The 20,523-nt window shown below is 39.3% G+C and overlaps 1 protein-coding gene across 1 annotated transcript in view; it reads right to left on the bottom strand.

The window, feature by feature from the left end:
* Hs6st (heparan sulfate 6-O-sulfotransferase) overlaps positions 1-20,523 on the bottom strand; it is a 61,754-nt gene that overhangs the window by 29,281 nt on the left and 11,950 nt on the right. Inside the window, exon 2 of the mRNA XM_065235956.1 lies at positions 16,513-16,758. Coding sequence (XP_065092028.1) covers positions 16,513-16,758 — 246 coding nt within the window. The remainder of the gene's footprint in view (positions 1-16,512; positions 16,759-20,523) is intronic.

The following is a 20,523-nucleotide window of genomic DNA, read 5'->3' as shown; positions in this document are numbered from 1 at the left end:
GGTCATATCGAGCGAAAGAAAATTGTTTCACAAGCGATAAAAGCCATCGAATCGGTTTTTTTTAAGGCCGTCCGGTTTTTGGTGTTCATTGAGCCAGGAACGTGTGTTTGCTTTTTGATTTTGTTTGCTTTTTTCTTCAACATAAACAATTGTTCGGAAACCGTATGAAGGGTGGTATGCAAAGATGGTACACCCGTCTGTAATCGACAAGATTTGTAACATTCTGGCATGTGGGGCATTGAGGCACTCCGATTCACCAGAGCTATTATAAGAAGATTGCACCGGTTCAAAATGCTTCCTCCGTATGCCAATAATCGAAAAATTTACTTCAGAAAACCATATGTTCTGCTCGAATAATGGGTCCCAGATGTATATTTCAAAGTGTAATACTTGAAATCAGTTCGTTATTATTTTGTTTATTAGTGTTATCAGGTCAAATTAGTTTTAATTAATACTATTTTTATGTTTTGTGTTAATTGTGTTCACATTTAAGTTTTGACCCACGGAAGGCCCATAATTTAGGGTTTCTTATAATATTGAAAAAATATATCCAAAATTTTCGCCAAACCCAAAGTTGGCATTCCCTCGAATCAACTCACAAAAAAAATGTTTTTTTTTATAACAGGGCTTAGATCTTATGTTGGGCCTACTAAGCACAACCCGCTCTTCATCTTTATTATTCTAGCGGATTTTTGCATGGAATGTTTTCGCTGCAGATGACTTCTAAATATACGGTACGTAGATTTAATGAAGAGTAACTAATTGTTGAAATATTTGTAAAAATCTAACACTGCTTATTGACCCCAAACTCGGTCTACGGATGCTAAATTCAGCATTAAAATGCCATTGAATCGCATTCAAACATTCATATCACTCGTTTTAATTGACTTCGTCCGGAAGCTTTGGATCTAAATAATCGTACCAAACGCATAATTGACTTGTTAACGCTGAAATCATGGATTTATTTGAGGTTTTCTACTCGATATTCCCAAAATGAGCGATTAGGCTGAAGTAGTTCTCTACCCTACACACAATTATGTTTTTACGCAATTGTTTTTCCATCTCTGTTCTTTTTTTTATCGTGTGCTCTCAAATTGCAACCAAATGTTACGCTTGTACTTGTACTTGTAAATTATGTACCCATCCTGCATGAAGGCAAAATCAAAACAAATAAAATCACGTAAAAACATAATCGAGTATTCTCCCCAAGCAACCAACAATTCCGCATTCCACGATAAAATCTTTCAAGTGGATTTCCATAAAGTTCATATAATGTTCCAACAGAACTTTCTGGCTGCTTAAGGTGATTCCTTGTAGGGTCCAGAAATGGCCACCACGTAGGCTATACATGCATTTCCACTTCTAATTTTAAATTACACACATCTCGGAACTGAATGCCCCATTTCACCTGACATTGCAACTTTATATATGCTGCAGTACAGCAAACGTGGAGTAACAGTTTCATTGTGGTACGTTTCGTAGTAGTTGATATTTCATTTGCCTAAGTTTCGAAATAGTTACGAGAGTAAGGATCTCACAGCGAAACACATTGAGAAGCTAAATAAAGCACACGAGGGACTTCAGGATCAAAAAAGAATCGAGTACTCTTAGCAACTTCAAGTTCAAAAAAGTCCCAAAAAGCACCCCTAAGCACTTCTTAGGAACTCCAGGCGTTGCAAACATGGCCGCAACAAAGTTCCGAACAAGCGCCCCCCTTCTTAGATACTGTAAAGTTTTCTGCAGAAATTATTAGCAACATTGAAGTTTCTAAAAAAAACCTTCGAGGCCCAGATGTACCAATCCGCACAAGTCTTAACCTATACAATAAAATTAAAATTTACAGTATTTCATGTACTTTAGTATTAAAGGATCAGTGGATCAAATAAATAATAATTCTTATATCTATGCAGTGCATAATTTTTGTTATTGGTTGTCAAGCTGGAGCTGAGTGACAGCTCTGTTTTCAAGACTTGACCCATTTGAATAAATCTTGCTTCTATCTTTGACAATACTGCAGAAGGACTAGCTTATGATGGCAGCTTGAACACTGGATTCCATGTGTATTGTTTCAAGATAATTATAGAAAAAATGCTGTGACGTGTGCGCGTAGCAATCAGATTGAATAAGTAAATCCGTTTCGAACGAAATATCTTACATAATAGTTACGAAATAACTTACATAATAGTTACGAAAACCGCGCGAATTCCGAAAGCCGTGCGAGACAACCGAAGCGAGAAAAAAGGCTTATTATCATTTGAAGAGTGCCACCAAAATAAATGTGATAGCCTATGTTTGCAAGTTGATTAATTTTGTTTTCCTCCCTTATCTACCTTTAACATACTTACTACTTAGCTTTGTATCAAATTAGTTAATATAATGGACGTATCAATCATTTCAAGATTTCGCGACCATACCGAACAAATTCTATACTACATAAGCTCAAAAGCGTTTGACAAGCTCTATTGCGAATTGCGAATTACTTCAGCGTAAGCTCCGTAGACGTAGGCGCTTTGAGTGCATAGATTAACGTTGACTACTGTTTTCAAAAGTAAGTACGCGAACAAAAAGAAATAAGTTAACTCAAATGCTTTAACCGCATATATCAGAGATTTCACGTATTGAGAGAATAATATAGTAATCGAGTACAATTAACTCAGGGGAAAACAATATCTATAAAAGATTAAAAGTTATGAATAGTCACATAACTCCTTGTTAATTTGCTCAATGCTATTGGTCTGTTTGCGTTTTCTTATTGAAGTTCAAGACTAAATAAGAAGGTTTATTATACACCTTTAAAGGTTAGTTGCCTCCCTAAGCGGACCCCCCGCATCCTAATTCTTTTGTTAAACTACTTAATGTCATTAGACTTTCTGAAGTTTCTTATTTAAGTTCATTTGATGATTATGATATCTCATTAGTCTAATTTAATAAATTATTAAAAGCTCTAATTCACCTAATCAATCATAGCCCATGCTTTAGTAAGTACCTGCACTTGTGCTTGTAATCTAAAATTAAACGTGTTTCAAGTACTTCTGGCTTTGACCTATACCTATTTATTATATCTTAGTTCGAATGTTTCATTTTGAAGTTAGTTTCCTAGCTGATTTTTAAATTATATAGGGTATATGCTCCAACTATGCTCACACGCTTTCAATATGTCGCACCACAAAAATACGTATGGGTATGTCACAATAGAAGCCCGCCACAGTAGAAATCCCAAGCCATAGTTCAAACATTTATCCCAAATCAAAATGAAGCACATATAAGATTAGTTACAAAACCATGTACAAAAATGGTGTTTAACATTGTTCCCTGAGTAATACTTCAATGAAAACAACAATAAAAGCTTGTCACGCAAATAGATGGAACACTGTTGGGCACTTTCTGAAATATTTCAATAGTATAATTCCCTTGCAAAATAAGAGTGATTTGCGGAAAAACCCGCCAGTATCGCACCCAACGTTAGTGCCTATACGTAAGCGTACTACAACGCGGCTTTCAAACAAAGGAGTAACAAGTGTGATACTATCACATCTAGTTCATTAGCGAGAAGAAGCTCATCGATGGGAATTACACATCACCTGAAATTTGCGGAATGAGCCAGCAACGCTGGCAATACACCAACCGTCTCCAAGCGTAACGCGGCATCGTCGGTCAACGAGGACAAGGAGTACTATAACAAGTGGATTTTCGACTTCGCGCGTAAGGCTTGTCCCGATTCGGTTCCGGTTCGATGCAACACTCGCGATCCGCCGCTGGAAAACGATGACATGGACTCTCCGTTTTCGATGGTAGAATTCTCAATTGCTCTTCTTTCATGCAATAACTCGGCTCCGGGAATTGATCGAATCAAGTTTAACCTGCTCAAGAACCTCCCAAAAGTCACAAAGAAGCGATTGTTGAACTTATTCAATCGATTCCTTGAGCTCAACGTTGTTCCGGATGATTGAAGACAACTGAGAGTTATCGCCATCCAGAAGCCCGGTAAACCCGCGTCGGATCATAATTCGTACCGTCCCATCGCGATGCTGTCGTGTATTCGGAAGCTGTTAGAAAAAAATGATTCTTCTTCGTCTGGACAAGTGGGTCGAGGCGAATGGCTTACTCTCAGATACGCAATTTGGATTCCGTAGCGGCAAAGGGACGAACGACTGCCTTGCGTTGCTTTCAACTGAAATCCAATTAGCCTATGCTGAAAAACAGCAGATGGGTTCAGTTTTCTTGGACATTAAAGGGGCGTTTGATTCTGTTTGCATCGACATCCTTTCGGACAAACTCCATGCGAGTGGGCTTTCTCCGATTATCAACAATTTCCTGTTTAATTTGTTGGTCGAGAAACGAATGAGCTTCTCTCATGGCAACACGGAAATTGCACGAATCAGCTACATGGGTCTTCCACAAGGCTCATGTTTAAGTCCCCTCCTGTACAATTTCTATGTTAAAGACATTGATGAATGTCTGGCCGAAAATTGCACGCTAAGGCAGCTTGCAGATGACGGTGTGGTTTCCATGGTTGGACCAACAGCACCGGACCTGCAAGGACCATTGCAAGATACCTTGGATAATTTGTCTACTTGGGCAATGAATCTGGGTATCGAATTCTCTCCGGAGAAAACAGAGATGGTTGTTTTTTCTAGGAAGCTTTATCCAGCACAGTTTCAGCTTCAACTTATGGGTAGAACAATCACTCACAGCATGTCGTTTAAGTATTTAGGTGTCTGGTTCGATTCCAAGCACTTGGGGAAAACACATAGCGTATCTGAGGCAGAGATGCCAACAACGAATCAATTTCCTTCGTTCCATTACCGGCACTTCATGGGGAGCTTTTGCTTTCAATCGGCGGCGGGGACGCACATATTGAAGCTCCAAACGATTCAATATCGTTGCATTCGAATCGCGCTAGGTTGTATGCAATCGACGCATACCATGAGTCTTGAAGTTCTTGCGGGCGTCCTCCCCTTAACAAATCGTTTTGCAGATTTATCGTTCCGGTTCCTCATCCGCTGTGAAGTCATGAACCCACTGGTGATCGAAAACTTTGAGAAACTGCTAGAGCGGAATCTTCAAACACGATTCATGAGCTTGTACTACGAGTACATGACTCTTGACATTCAAGGAATTCCAGAGCCTCACCGTTCCCTGATTGTCCCAACTATTTTTGCGAACAAATACCGCCACGTCCCCACCAAGAAGAGATTTTTCACAGATGGGTCGGTCATAAATGCTTCTACTGGTTTTGGAGTATTCCACGATCTTCATAGCGCCTCATACAAGCTTCAAAAGCCGTGTTCGGTATACGTTGCTGAACTAGCAGCTATAGCGTACACGTTAGAGCGTATTGCCTCACTTCCACCTGACCATTATTTCATTTTTACGGATAGCCTAAGCTCCCTGGAGGCTATGCGTTCAATGAGGCCGATGAAGCACTCGGCGTATTTCCTCCAGGAAATACGATCGTCATTGAGTGCTTTATCAAACAGCTCGCATGTCATCACCTTGGTATGGGTCCCTTTTCATTGCTCTATCCCGGGCAATGAGAAAGCGGACTCGCTGGCCAAGGTGGGCGCTATGGAAGGCGATTTTTTTTAACTCTTTATTTGTTTCAAATTTAAAATAAATTACATTTTATTTTAACCTAGGTGCTCCAGTTACTACAGTAACTTACCAGCCTTAATTGTTATGATATATATCTAAGTATTTTTACATTGTTCCTGTCTTGGCAATTCAGTATTTTAAACAGGTTTTTTTAAACCTGCATGTCAGTATAACAATTGATATCTTAAAACTAAAAACTAAAACTAAATCTTATCGAAGTATAAAGAGAATTAATCGTTGCAATTGAGGATTGCAACGATTTTTGCCTGAAATTATAATTTATTTTGTTGGACATTTGTTCTAAAGTCTCAACATTCGAAATTCTATGTACCTCAGTAGTACTGTACCAGGGACCCAACTTCAAAATCATCTTCAGAACTTTGTTCTGAATCCTTTGAAGTACTTTTTTCCTGGTAGTGCAACAACAAGACCATATTGGCACAGCGTAAAGCATGCCCGGTCTAAAAACTTGTTTAAATATTAGAAGTTTATTCGTCAGGCAAAGCTTGGATTTCCTGTTATGGAAGGCGATATTTACGAGCGACAAATCGCCTACCACGAATTTTTCACGATTTCTCGTCAGCAAGTCCTCGCCAACTGACAACAAAAGTGATGGTGGTGATCTGGGAAGATGGCTACATTCTATTGTCCCATAGGTGTCGATCAAACTCTGGTTCAAAGGGTTGGAGTCGTGATTTTATTCGTGTAATGTCCAGGCTCATGTCCAATCACTGATCGTTAAACACCCACCTCTTCCGTATTACGCTCGCTGACAGCAACTTATGTACCTGTGGAAACGGTTATCACGACATCGAGCATGTTGTTTGGTCCTGCTCCTTGCATCATGAGGCGAGATCCGTTCTGTGTGATTCCCTTAGGGACCAAGGAAAACAACCCTTTAAGCCGATTAGGGACGTCTTGGCTTGCCGTGATATCGACATTATGAAGCTTATTTACGACTTTCTTAAAGCTGTTGATGTATGTGTTTAATGTTTTGTGTTTTAGTCATCCTTTACGTTTAAGTTTTAAATTAGTTCCAAATGCTTTCCCTTGTCCTCCCTCCAAATGATCAATAAATGTAATCCCTAATCTCGAGTAAACCGCGAGTAATCGGCCCCCGTTCTACTAACATTAGTTGTAAGAAAATGATATTCACACACAATAATGTAAAAAATATTCGGCTCCGCAAAGCTAACGCATTTGAGCCTTGACAAATAAATGGATTATTAAAAAAAAAACCGTCTCCAAATCTCCAACAGTAGTCGGGACATCAGCTCACTTTAATATTCCTCAGATGGCGTAATGGTTCATGCTAGGGCTCTCACACAGCAAAAAATAAATTTTAATATTACATCCAAGAGGATGCTCTTCAATCATGTCAAAAATCTCATGTAATCTTTATGGCCAAAAAAACAAATGCAGTAAAAGCAGCGTAATGTCAGCACTGTATTTATTATAATTTTGTCCTCTTTGGCAATATTTTCGACACGATTGACACGATAGCAATCAAATTGTTTACAAATAACCAAAATGGCAAAAAACATATAAGCTATAATTAACATGACGAAATTGCACTAAAATACCAGCTCAGTAAAAAAATACCATTAAGGTGAAAGTGACCTAGCGATTAAATAAAAATTTCAAACATGGTTTTCTCTGAGTTTTGTAAAGCCAAAAATCCTCAAACGCCCGAAAATTCTAAGGACCCCAAAACAAACTTCAATATAAAGATTTGCTTCAAAACACTGGAATAGCTTTGAAACACATTGAAATTGAGTTCAGCGCATTTGAAAATCCATGAAACACAATATTTTATTTTTATTTTTAGTTATCCCGTAGAACCTAATTTTGGAAAATATTCAGTCTTACTTAAGCCGAAGCAAATCATACTATTCTTGAAGTCACATAATAATTCAAAATCAATATCTTTCATTGGTGGACATAATTGTGAATGTTCCGGGAACCTAATGGCCTAATGACATAAGACTAAACCTATCAGTGACTGACATCCCATGAGAATTTGAATACAAATGATCACTGGCAGCCTCATGGAGTGCAAAGAGCTACATTGACCTCACCCATATATGTTCTGGATGCCCCGGGGAAGTGAAAAAAAAAATTGATTTTAAACCTTAACACCTCAAGCGACACCTCAAATCACATGAGAATTCTACATAAAAGAGCAATGGTAGTATACCGAGCATCCAGGACCACATTGGACATATCTGGACATGTTCAAAGTTCCCCCGGGTAAGTGTCCAGAGTCTTAAAACAAACCCAATCATGCGACATATCAAATTACCAAGATATTTAAAATTAGGGACATTGCCCATGTATTATTTACGGTTTTATAATGATTTTGAAGAGGTTAACAAGGCTTCTTAGAATGTACTTGAAGATCATCATAAAACCAGGAATGTTACTTAAATGGTGGTAATTTTTAGCGTTCATCACATTAATCGCATCCTGACAAGTGTCACGAATCTCTAATAGTGTATTGTAGCTGGACTATTAATACTATTAATACCTTGCTTGAATTCTGAGCAAATATCGTGGATAATGTTATGTTTATCCACGATAATATCATTAACTGCAAAAACCACCTCATGAAAAAGTTCAGATTATGGTCCGGAACGCCAATCAAAGCCAATTGGCGTTAGGTTAAACATGTCGTTGTTGACAAAACTAGTGCGCACATGTCGTTGTTGACAAAACTAGACGTTGTTACGGCTTTCTGATAATTTGTTTGAGAACATATCACATTTACGTACCAATTAAGAGTAGAGAAGAAACCTTTCGTTCAAGTTGTGGAGATAATAGTTTAAAACAATTTTTTTTATCGTAGTCGTCACTTTAACACTTTTGGGTGAACTTTTCTGCGGTGAGATTCGAACTCATGATTTTGTAGTGAGAGGTATGGTAAATTTTAAACACCTTCTTCAAAAACATTGCTGATATTATAAAGTCGTTTAAAAAATCATCCATTTTGATCCAGCCATTTTTTTTTTGCAATTTGCTAGCCCAAAGTACTTATTCCAGACAAACTACCACTAAACCCCATTTTCGGTTTCCTTATTATCCATTATCCTGAATTGAGTAGCAATGAAATCTCGAAGTCACAGAGCCGACGTCGTCACCATCGGCTGTCTCCGCCGCGGCTTACCCCTGAAAGCAATCGTGATGTGAACAGTGCAATTTTATAATGTTCTATTCTTGCTGCGTTCACGTCGTCGTCGTTTGCTTCGACGAAAGAGTCACAATTGGCAAACGAATCACGTCCCAATACTCCAAATATTTAAATTTGATGCACATGCACATTTGTTCATGATCATTCCTCTTCTTATTCTTCTTGCTGTCGCATACGGGTGGTGTTGGTTACCGCAGGCTGGCAGGCAGCTACGGTTCAGCACCTATCTTGATACCAACATAAGTGAGCCAAGCGGCAGCATTGGCACGCTGAGAGAAAGGTATTAGAAGTGTAGTGCATTAATGCATGCATGAGAGATGCCGGCATTCGCCATGGAGTCGTCATCGTTGTTGAAAGCTTCCTCGAACTGTCACTGCGCTGCAGTGCCGTAATGCAATCGATCTTTATCATTGTCTGAATATTTTGAGAGTGTGTGATTTGCGTACCGTGCGCTTTCATAATATTTAGCAAACGGATACACGGCCAATGAGAGCAGCTCAAAATTGAGTCGAATTAGACTCAAAATTGCAAAAAGTGGGGATACTCAGTGAATGATTAAAAATTTCCTCGATTTTCCAGGAAAAACTTCTTGAATATGAGAAAAATCGAGTGATATTGAGTTATTCTCAACGACCGTGTAGCGGTGGAAGATGTCGGGAAGAATTTACTGCTCGCATTTTGATGCTGCTTGAGAGGTTGAGAGTGCTCTCGTTTAGTATAGGTATTTTGCAGGAATGTCTTTATTTTTCACCATTGACTCATTCTGTGATTTATCGTGGCGTGGCATGGGGGTGTACCACAGTGGTTTAATGTGATATAAATCTTGGGGAAAACGTATCCATTTTTTAAGCACACAAACTATGAGCGAGACCGAATTCGCTTTCATGGAGCATAGAAAAACACTGATCAAACAACTAAATTGGAGCTTCCTGAAGCCACTTTGAGTTTATTCAGTAAAGGCAGTGGTACAAAAAAAAAAACATGCTGGAAGCGGCGGGCTAGATTTCTGGAGGAAAGCTGGGATAGGTTGAAATTGTTTAGATTTACTTAGGCATAGAGTATCTGACCTGAGCCGCGGCAAAAGCGAGCAGTCGTCGAGGATGGAAATCTTTCACGTTGGCCTTACGTTGGGTATCACTAGGGATGTGCAGGACTTCTACAATTTATATTATAATCTTCTTACGAAGCTTCCTCTGGATGCTTCATTTTGGATCATTACGATATTTTTTTTAGAAGTTTATTCTAGAAGTCAGGTCAGGACAGTAAATCTGCGTAGCTACGCAGTCATGGAGCAATTTTCCAAGGTTTATGGATCAAAATTTTAAAAAAATATGATGATGAATCCAAAACATGAAAAATATGTGTCTAATTTATTAATCATTCCTATATTTTTTATTGCGCAAACTTGATTTTCTATGGATTAATTTCGTTAGTTTCTGGTTCATTGTTGAACTTTTATGGATCATTTGCAATATGTTTATGGGTAATTCGTACAAATTCAATGGTCATTCTTTAGAAATTGAGCGGTAAATTTTAACACTTGTATTGCACAATTTTACATTAAATATGGATCATAATGACTATCGATTGGACTATCAGATCATATTCAAAGCAAGAAAAGTTTGAATTGTGCGCCAGCTAAATGTAGGCGAACAAACGTCAAAATATGCACACCTTTTTATTTAACAAAAATACGCGTCTAAGGTTTCGAACATATCATTGTCTTTGGCGATAAAGTGGATTTTTGTTTTAGTGTGACATGTCGCACTAGAATCCAAACATATGTTTGCATCGTTTTAAGTGAAGTCACCTATTTTAGAATCAGGAATTTGATCAACAAATGTGCTGATGCATCTCCAAAATGTAACGTACCCTAGCGCACAACTCAGTGACAGAAAGATAAAATCATAAAATACTAGGAATTCTCGACAAGCACAATATATCTCTGTGATCTGTTTGAATTACATCAGGAAACCATGTTACCCCATTTGAAAAATGTAATATCTAAAAAAATAATAAAAATGTTCAAGTACTTTTTTATTGTTTCCCATAAATTCGAAAACAATAGGCGGTGGAATTTGGACGCCTTCAAAACAGTTGTTTATTTTTTAAAGGTGAACTTCTTTGCTCAAGCCGTCAAGTCTCTTAAATGTCAGAGTGAAAAGTTATATTTTGTTTCCATCCATGCGGATATGTTTCAAACTATCTGTTTCTGTCAATAGATGGTTATAGTAAGAAACTTTGCTCAAGAAACCAACTCTCCAACAATGCTTCATTTTACACTGTGCATTGATATAATGATATTTCAGATGCATCAATTTGTCAGCGGAAATTAATTATGTATTCTGCTTCTTCTTCTTCTTCTTTTTTATTCCTTTATTTAACTGTTACACAATCGAGTGCCAATCACCTACAGACGTCAATAACATTGCACTATGGTGAAAAACGGATCCAAAATTACCCAATATTCAATATCCTAAAATGAAATCCTATCATGAGCTATTACTTTTTCCGAAGGGAAAAGGACTGAGAAATCGATTGTACGTAGATTCATATGTCGCATAGCTTTAAAAATATGTTTTTGGTAATTTCATCCTACTTTCCCCTATATTCTGAAGAACATATGTTTTAAAACTTTGTTTTTCGTAAAACATTAGTGTATTCTACATATTTTTCGAAAAATATTCCTTTAAACAACAGTACATAAATTATAGGGAATTACAAGGTACAATGAATTGGGGATTGGGAGCTAAAGTGAATACACGGTTCTATTTAATATTTTTAAATTAGTTAACATGACAAACCGTGAGATTTTTTGGGTGAACTAAAAATTTGCTCGCAGTAAAAACAAAACCATTTAGGAATAAAGCGAAAAGAACATGCCAAGAAGACTGGCAACTTTGCCTGAATCCAAGCGACAGACGCAGTAGCGCTGCGCTCGAGCGAGGGTGGAAGCAACGCATAGAAAAATGAGCAAATACACACACCTTTCTTCTAAGGGTGGAACCTTGCTATCCAATTCAATAGGAGCATTTACCTTTGAGCGGCAGATGACGCAATTGTGCTTGTCTCATACCGGTTGTGAGAAAATGGAAGAGTTGCCAGTCTTCTTGATATGTTGTTTTCGAATAAAGGTAACTTGGGGTAAAATCAGCTCCAATTTTAATTTTATCTTATTAAAAAGTTAAAATATTATGTGATTGTGTAGTCTATACATATACTTAGTGACCTTCAAACCCCAAAAACATTTCAGATCACACTACGGATTGAGACCATTACTTTATATAAAGGGTGTGACGATCAAAATTTGAAATGCGTGTTAAATTGTTTTTTTTTATTACGAAAATCAAATGGTTTTTCTTTTATAAGTTTAAAATACAGAAAAAAATATTCAGCTAAGCTTTCGGTTGACCGAATTCGAGTTGACAGGCCTTTCGTTTAACTCCTGCTATCAGAAACAGTACAGCCACCTCGTCGAATTTGTTCGCCGCAGAACGCCAGTTTGCTTTAATGGGGTGTTAACACTTATGCTATTTCACTAGCGCTAATGAGCCAGCTGCTAGCAAAAAACCTCACCAGCATTATGTAAACAGGGCATCAGCGTCTGCCAGCAAGAGATTTCAGGAGCAACTGACATTCGTTCTAGCAAATCCGCATAGATGTAAACACAATGTCAATGTTCATGGCCGGAATTTCAGCGTCCTTTCGAGATATTGAATTTTAGGCAGTGTGGACAAAATCATCAATCAAATATCATCATTGAAATTGATTTTACAAGCTCCTTTGATATTGCGACACTATTCACAACGTGCAAACATTAAGCTGAGAGTTGACTCGACACAAAAATGATTCCGTTGCACATCGTTTTCAAAGAAAGAGAAAGTATAGTTTGCTACCTCTTTTTACTGTTCACCGATGGCAGACACGAAGTAACTGCTGCCAGCCATTATGGAAGTTTTGGTTGGGTTCGGGTGTAAAGCAAAAATCATGACATTCAAACTCACCACAGTTTGTTGAGATTTGCAGCTGGTGAGTTTTGTTAGCTTGATATTCTGAGCTGCGATATTACAGCTTGCAATATCAACCGCAGTTGTTTGCTTGTTGATTTTTGTTTAGATCAAGCGTGATCTTGGCCATTGGTGAGATTTGATTTTTTATGTTTTTCCTACACTGATTTTAGGTATTTTTTTCTCTTTTTTGCCCATAGTGCATTGACGGCAATCGAATTCCAGAGAGGCGGCTTCCACACCTGGGTAGAAATCACACCCATCAACATGGCTTTCCTCCATTTGTGCGGTGCGTGGTTCCGTGATTTTGTGTATGTGATTGGTGTAAGTAGTGGTAAACTAGTTATTTAAATCAGCACAATTGGTTAGAGGACAACCGAGAAATAGTGGTGGGTGGACGGTACCACCCACCGCATAAATGCAGGTATTACCATAGAGGTAACTCTAAGACCAGAAGGTCACGAAGAAACGTGCTAAACTTTTTGGCTCAGCTCTGGTACTCTTTTCGGTCCCAAGCTGATCGATGCACCCTTCGAAACATAGGAAAATCCACGAACGACTCATTTTATCCGTCAAACTTTCATAGCGAATTCGTTTATTATTCAGTTCCAACATGGATCGGGTTTCAAGATTGGGTCCGCTTGTTTTCTGACAAACGTCAGTTTGATCGTTTGTTTTTAAAACCCAGCTCAGGTTGAGGTTCGCACTGACAAAAAGTTCGGTTTCGCACTGGGTTGGAACTGGTTCCAACCCCAATAATAAACGAATTCGCTAATAGTGTAGTACTAGAATTTTGACTGGAATGGGGTACGTTAATCGATTTACTTGGGACCAATAGGCTAGTAGTGAGCCAATTTAAAATCGTAAGTTTCCACCGGTTGGTATTACTGTACTTCCCTTCCGAAGGAAAACGTGACCAGAGATTGTTTCGCCCCAGAAAAATTCCAACGACCTCGGCTGGGATTAAACCCAGACACATTGGGGTGAGAAAGCACTCACGCTAACCACTACTGGGGCATACCAAAACTGGTCGGATTTTTTTTTACGTAGGACTACGTCTGTGAGTTTTGTATGGGGATACACTTTGTGAAAACCGAAAATGGAATATGAAACAAAATTATTAAAGATTTTGAACGTTAATAACTCAGCTGCCCCTGGACCAATTTATCAATTTAATCGGTCAGAAATATTTCTACGCATCTGTTAAATTTAAGACATTATTATTTTTCAACATGTCACTATTGAAAATTGCACGGATGTGCAACTGTTGCTATGATGGTGAAAATTATCACCGATTGCCAGCGAAAAGCGATTTCCCTAACACTGATTTCAAAGTAGAATTCCATCCGGCCTCACCAAACGGTGTTTATTCAATCACCACGTGGTGAGTGGTGGTGTTCTCCAATACACAACGAATGGCTCGCCGCAAGCAGCTAGCTATCAAAGCTGGCCTCAACCGTCGATCGGATTCAATTCCAATCACCGTGTGTGGTGGTGTCCAGTCGTTGGCATCAGCAGCAGCAGCAGTGCTTTCGGCACGTGGCATTGAACATTGTTCTCCAGTACAGAACGAAGGGCTTCCTGCAAGCAACGAGCTGCAGCCCACTTGAGCTCCATAGGAGGAAGAAGCCGCACCGCTATTGATCGGAATTAGTAGCTCTTCGTAAGTCCTGTGGGCCATCCCAAGTAGCACAATTATGTCCCAAAAAGTTGCAGCAACTTGTTTATAATTGAAATAAGTAAGGGGCTGTCCATAAACTACGTAGACAGTTTAGGGGGGGGGGGGGGGGGGTTGACAATTATCCACGGCCCAAACAAATTTTATTTTTTTGTATGGGCAATTGTCTACGCAGGGGGTGGGGGGGGGGGTCAATAATCCCAAAAAAACTGTCTACGTAGTTTATGAACAGGCCCTAATATATAAGTTTTCGAGACCACTTTATAACAAGGGTGCTACTAGGGATCTATGTCAAGCGCGTCATTCTAAAGAGTATAAACAGAGATAACCCCGCTCAAATTCCTATTCTTACACAAAACACAAGCTCCTGCTGCAGTTAACAAATAAGATTTATTATATAAGACCACGTAGTTCTACGTAATCATTGCGTACAACACCATAGGGCTGTCCCTTGTAGTTTTTTTTTTTTTTTAAATCGTTACCACCATACTTTTTAAGCAATTTGATTTTACTGAATCCACATCCCTTAGCTCAGTTGGTAAAGACGCAGCAACAAGCATGGTCTTGCTGGAGATGACTGGGTTAGATTTCCGGTCCGGTCTAGGAATGTTTCGGATTGGAACATTTCTCGACTTCCCTGGGCTACACAATGAATAGCTGTGGAAATGCAACTAGAACATAAGTTCCACAACGATATATTTGTGTAAAACGAAAATAATCATCTCGTATTTGAACTTTATATTCATCCCCACCAGGATGACTATGAATATTGATATGACAACCGAACAGGCGATAATGAATACGCATTTTTGAATGAACAAAAACAATTTTTGACTTCGAAACTCAGCGGTTGCCTTGACCAAGAGCATGTTATCATGTCAAAATTCAAATTCATGCAGGTAGTTGGTTTATCTTTCATGGTTGCCTTCATTTTCAGCTTATTTGAGTGTAGAAAAAATGATTGTTATCAGCACTGGATGGATTATCATGAAATTTTGCATGTGAAACTAAAATCAATCTGAGAATCTGAAAAAATATTATAAAACAATTAATTAATGCAAAAAAATATTATGATGTTTTATTTCTTGATCCATACATTAAAGAAAATCAAAATAATTTTAAAAAGAATCATCTGTCAACGTTATGTAAATTCAAAATTACGAGCTTGCCTCGTAAAAAATGTTCTGTCCAAATCCGTGCTACCTATCGTCATGTGCAGCACGCAGTTTGGGAGATTAAGAAACCATCCAAATGATTTACAATGACACTGACACCGGTTGATATTTCATATTAATTAGCATCTTATCCCATCCGATCTCCCACATTCAGGGTGTTTGTAACATATTTGTCATAGAACTAAATAGCTTTCATGCACGTGTATTTTTCCGCACCATGATTTATTCCGCCCGGTGTGCCTTGCCGGTACTATTAAAATGCCAACATAGTTCATTTTTCTCGCCATGTGACGCCATCGGATGGAACGTGAAGGAAACATTCGCCACAGTACACCGGTGGGAATCGTAAAACACGTTTCATTGCTCATCCCCCGTTTGGCGAAGGCGCCAATGAAATGTTGGGAGTAGCCGGGAGAATTGAGTTAAAATTTTAAATTCTCGATTGTGATTAGGTGTGACATGATTAAAAATAATCCTCCCCAAGGGTTGTAATACACCTCAGCTGTAGAATAGACGTCCGTGCTGACATAACTTATCGGATGGTCGTCATTTTACCTTAAGAATACGTGGTTTAGTTGAGCAGAACATATGTCAAATTCAGTCGAATAAAATTTAATCAAATTATGAGACGAACAAGACGCAACGATCGTAAAATGGGTAATTCAATGGTTCATAAATTTGATGTTCGCCATTCTACTCTAAATGTTCTTCGATTGACCTATGGCGCAGATTTGGCATTGCTATAGTCAAGTGTGCGTACTCAGCTATTAGGTGGACGCAATATATGCTAATAGTACAATCATACATAACTAACGAGGCAGTCAAATAACGGTTGACGATAGAATAGATGTTTCGCGAGCATCAACTCACCTTCAAGTCCAGATCTCGCACCAAATGCTTTCCGAATGAAGTTCCACCGGTCTTTTGGATATGTAAAAATACCATCACGTCATGGGCATTCATATCGAACTGGAAGTCATCGTTGAGGACCTCCTCGTAGCTGAGTCCCGGATTGGCAAGCAAATTTTGCTGCACCGGTTTGCCTAGATTGTCATGTTCGAAGCCGGTAATTAGTTCCTGACTGCTTATCACTTCCCGCCGGGAGAGGGCACACACCTGTGAAAAAGAATATGAAGAATTTATGTTAAATCAATATTACTCAAATAACCGTTCAATTGCATAGCTATAACTAGGAATTCTGACGATGCATTTGGTGTTTACACCACATATTTAATTAAACAAGGTAGAGCCATTAGGCTGACGGTCACTAGACCAAATCTCATTAGATCGAATATGGAAAGGTCAAAGTTTGAACTTAGACTATTCTTTGAAACAATTTTCAACCTTCTGGGACATTGGATATTTATCAAAGATATCCGTATAAGCGGCCATACTTTAATTGTGTCACGCTAAATTGAGGAAAAATTAACATCGGGGCCAGTGAATTTTCGTTTTTTTTTTTCGTTTCGAAATTCTTGTTTTTTTCGGATTCCTTGGATCAAATTTTAAAAAAAATTCCAGGTTTATAATATTAAGTAAAAATTGAAATTATTCAATGATTATTTTTAAAACTACAGGAATAATTTTTCCAAGCTGATAGCATTATTCAACAAAATGGCTTCGCATGATACATTAAAAAAAAAACCCTTTTTTTTTGATCTAGAGAGGGTCTAGTAAAGGAGAGGAGCGGATTCAAAACAAACTGCCTTGGCAACCTATGCCTAGATGATATCTTGCAACACTGCCAATGCAATCAAGATAGGCGCTGCTCGATTGGCTCTGGCTTTGACAGTTCGTTTGGCTCAAAACCATCCAATCCGCTCCTCTCTTATACTAGACCCTCTCTAATTTGATCCATTGCACATTCATTGTACATCATCGCACAATTATGGGTCAGCAAATTAGAATAGAATTATGAATCTGTCAGTCCAGTGTGGAAGTCAATAGAAGTATTGATGGTATGATTGAATGTTTGTATGGAATAGGTCGAACGCTATTGTGCTCAATGGGTCGTTAGACCGAATTATAAAGATTGAGAGATTGAATTAAGAATTTGTTTAAGAAATCTTGCATACAAATGAGATGTAGGGAAAATTGTTGGATATTTCAGAGTAACAAATGTTTGAAAACACTCCGTAGTCTGAACTAACAGAAATCTTAAAAAATGTGATAAAGAAAATTTCCAAGATTCTGGAACGCATTGGTTGGTGCATTAGTTTTTGGGTTTGATGCTTTAAATTGTTAAAGATCTATAATTTTAACTCTATGTTTTTAATTTGTGGCCCTAAAAAGGAATTTTTTGCTGTTTTATCTTGTATCCCTCAAATGGATTGTTGCAGTGTTAACAGTTTAACAGTTAATAACAGGGTCCCGAATGATTAGACACTAATGCTGTCAACGGGGCAATTTTGCTGTCGCCAGGATTTGTAATCAAGATAAATTTGTGACTTTTATTACTATTCAGATAATTGTTTCAGCGGCGCCGGTAGTGTAGTGGTAAGCGTGATTACCACTCACCCCAGCAGGTCTGGGTTCAATCTCAGTCGGCGCCGCCTTGATGTTCTGAGGCATAACATCTCTGATCACGTAAAGCCATTGGTCCCCGGTTCATGAGTTGATGGGTCGATAGGTAGGGTCCAGGTGTGGGAGTAGCCTCCTTTGAGTCGGTAGAATTGGTGCTCAGCCCGGAAAACAAGATTGACGTAAAACAAATCGAGGAAAAACGAAAGATAATTGTTTCAACAAGCTACATACAAAACGGAATCGATATCAACAGTAAGGCCTGTAATTTCAAGGTTTGTTAAGATAAGGCCATATAAGTAATTTTATCACCAGAAGCTCCCGAACAAATGGGTTTACTTTTTTGAGTTGTGGCTATATTGCATGAATAAACAAAATGCTAAAGGATAACTAAATTACATATTTGTATGGACAACATAGGCTCAACTCAACATCTGCCTTAGATGCTACTTATTTTTTGGCTGTTTTTGAAAAAGTATCACGACATGGGTTTTTACCATCATTTGCAATCAAAATCTCAAAAATAAAAAATTTGGACTTTTGACATTATTGCACGGAATTGATGATTTCTGTACCAAGCACTTAAGTTATCAAACGGTACCTTTAATTATGCTTTTAGATTAGCATTGTAAGTCCCTCCTACTTGTAAAATGATTGATGTGCGTCCACCAAACCTCAAGAAATCTTTAAAACTACAGTATAGGGTAGAGCGCTACTTCATCTTAATCGCCCATTTCCGTTCTATCGAGCAGAAATCATCAATAATATCAATGATTTCACCGTAAACAAATCAATAATACGTTTGTTTCGATGCGTTGGCTCATAAGCTACAACACAAAGACTATTCGCTGCTGCTATGAGTTCCTCGTTGGAGACTTGTTCAACGTTGTCTTCATCTACCTCGCCATATGGTGTAGGTGGCCAGTTCGTTGGGTCATGCTGTGGGAAAAGTCCCTCCACGATGACTTTCAGCTTGTTGTGACACATTTCAACCGGCATCGTTGGGCCTCTGATCTTCGCCATCGCAACTCGGTATGCGTTGCCCCAGGGGTTGGCATCGGCATCGCGGCACAACTCCTTAAAACTATTTGACTTGCTCAGCTTTATCTTTCGTTTCAGTGCAGCCCTGGCCTCTCGGAACACCACCCTGCGCTCCTCTCTGTCTGCTTCTGTTCTTGCTCTCTGAGCACGCCTTCTGGCTAGAAGACAAGTAGCACGGAGGGTGCTAATTTCCTCGTTCCACCAGTAGGCTGGACGCCGCCTGTTCGTTGGCTCCAGTTTTCTCGGCATAGTTGTGTCACATGCCCTTGCTAATAATTCGGTCAACTCATTCGCGCTTAGGCCCGGGACGCTGTTGTCTACCCTTAGAGCTTCGATGAAGAGATCCTTATTGAATGCCTTCGTCTTCCACTTCCGCTCGCTTACTTTCGTCCTCCGCATTTCCACCGGTGTTCGTTCGCCGATACTGTACCGGATCGCCTGATGGTCACTATGGGTGTACTCCTCGCACACTGTCCAGTTCATATTTGCCATTAGCGACGTACTGCAGAAAGTAACGTCGATAATGGATTCCCTACCATCTTTGCGGAAGGTGCTGATGGTTCCTTCGTTGGCCAGACTGACGTTCAACTTTGCCAGAGCTTCCAGCAGGCTATACCCTCTTGCGTTGGTACATCTGCTCCCCCAATCCACTGCCCAAGCATTGAAGTCTCCTGCGATGACGACTGGTCTCCGTCCAATGAGCTCTTCGGTGAGCCCATCTAGCATCTGGTGGAACTGCTCAATTGTCCATCTCGGGGGTGCGTAGCAACTACATACAAAGATTCCATTGATTTTGGCGATCACGAAACCTTCATATGAGCTTGCCACCACTTGTTGTATGGGATACCTGCCCATGACTTGTATGGCCGCCATTCCTGCTCTATCCGCCACCCAGTTACCATTATCGAGAGGGACTCGGTATGGCTCTGCAATGATTGCAACGTCGCACTTTGTTTCCGTTGTTGACTGCCACAACAGTTGCTGTGCTGTGTTACAATGATTGAGATTTATTTGGGTTACCTTCATTATTGCTGGCCCACCATCGCCTTCTTGAACTCAGGGCACCTGAAACTTCCCGTCACATGGCCATTTCCGTCCTCCTTTTTGCAGAGCATGCACCTCGGTTGCTTTGTACAGTCTTTTGCAACGTGCCCCTTCTCTCCGCATTTCCTGCACAGATCAGATCTGTCAGGGCCTTTGCAGTGTCTCGCCTGGTGACCGAAGCCCATGCATTTGTAGCATCTCTCCATTTTCTTAGATACCCGAGGAATAGCTTTCAACGGGCACACTGACCACCCAACCTTGATTCGGCCAGTCTTC

This window comes from Ochlerotatus camptorhynchus, unplaced genomic scaffold (assembly GCF_037179485.1).
Source record: "Ochlerotatus camptorhynchus isolate MF236.1 unplaced genomic scaffold, CSIRO-AGI_Acam_v1.1 ptg000510l, whole genome shotgun sequence".
Classification (NCBI taxonomy): Eukaryota; Metazoa; Arthropoda; class Insecta; order Diptera; family Culicidae; genus Ochlerotatus; species Ochlerotatus camptorhynchus.
This window is presented reverse-complemented; position numbering and strand designations above follow the sequence as displayed.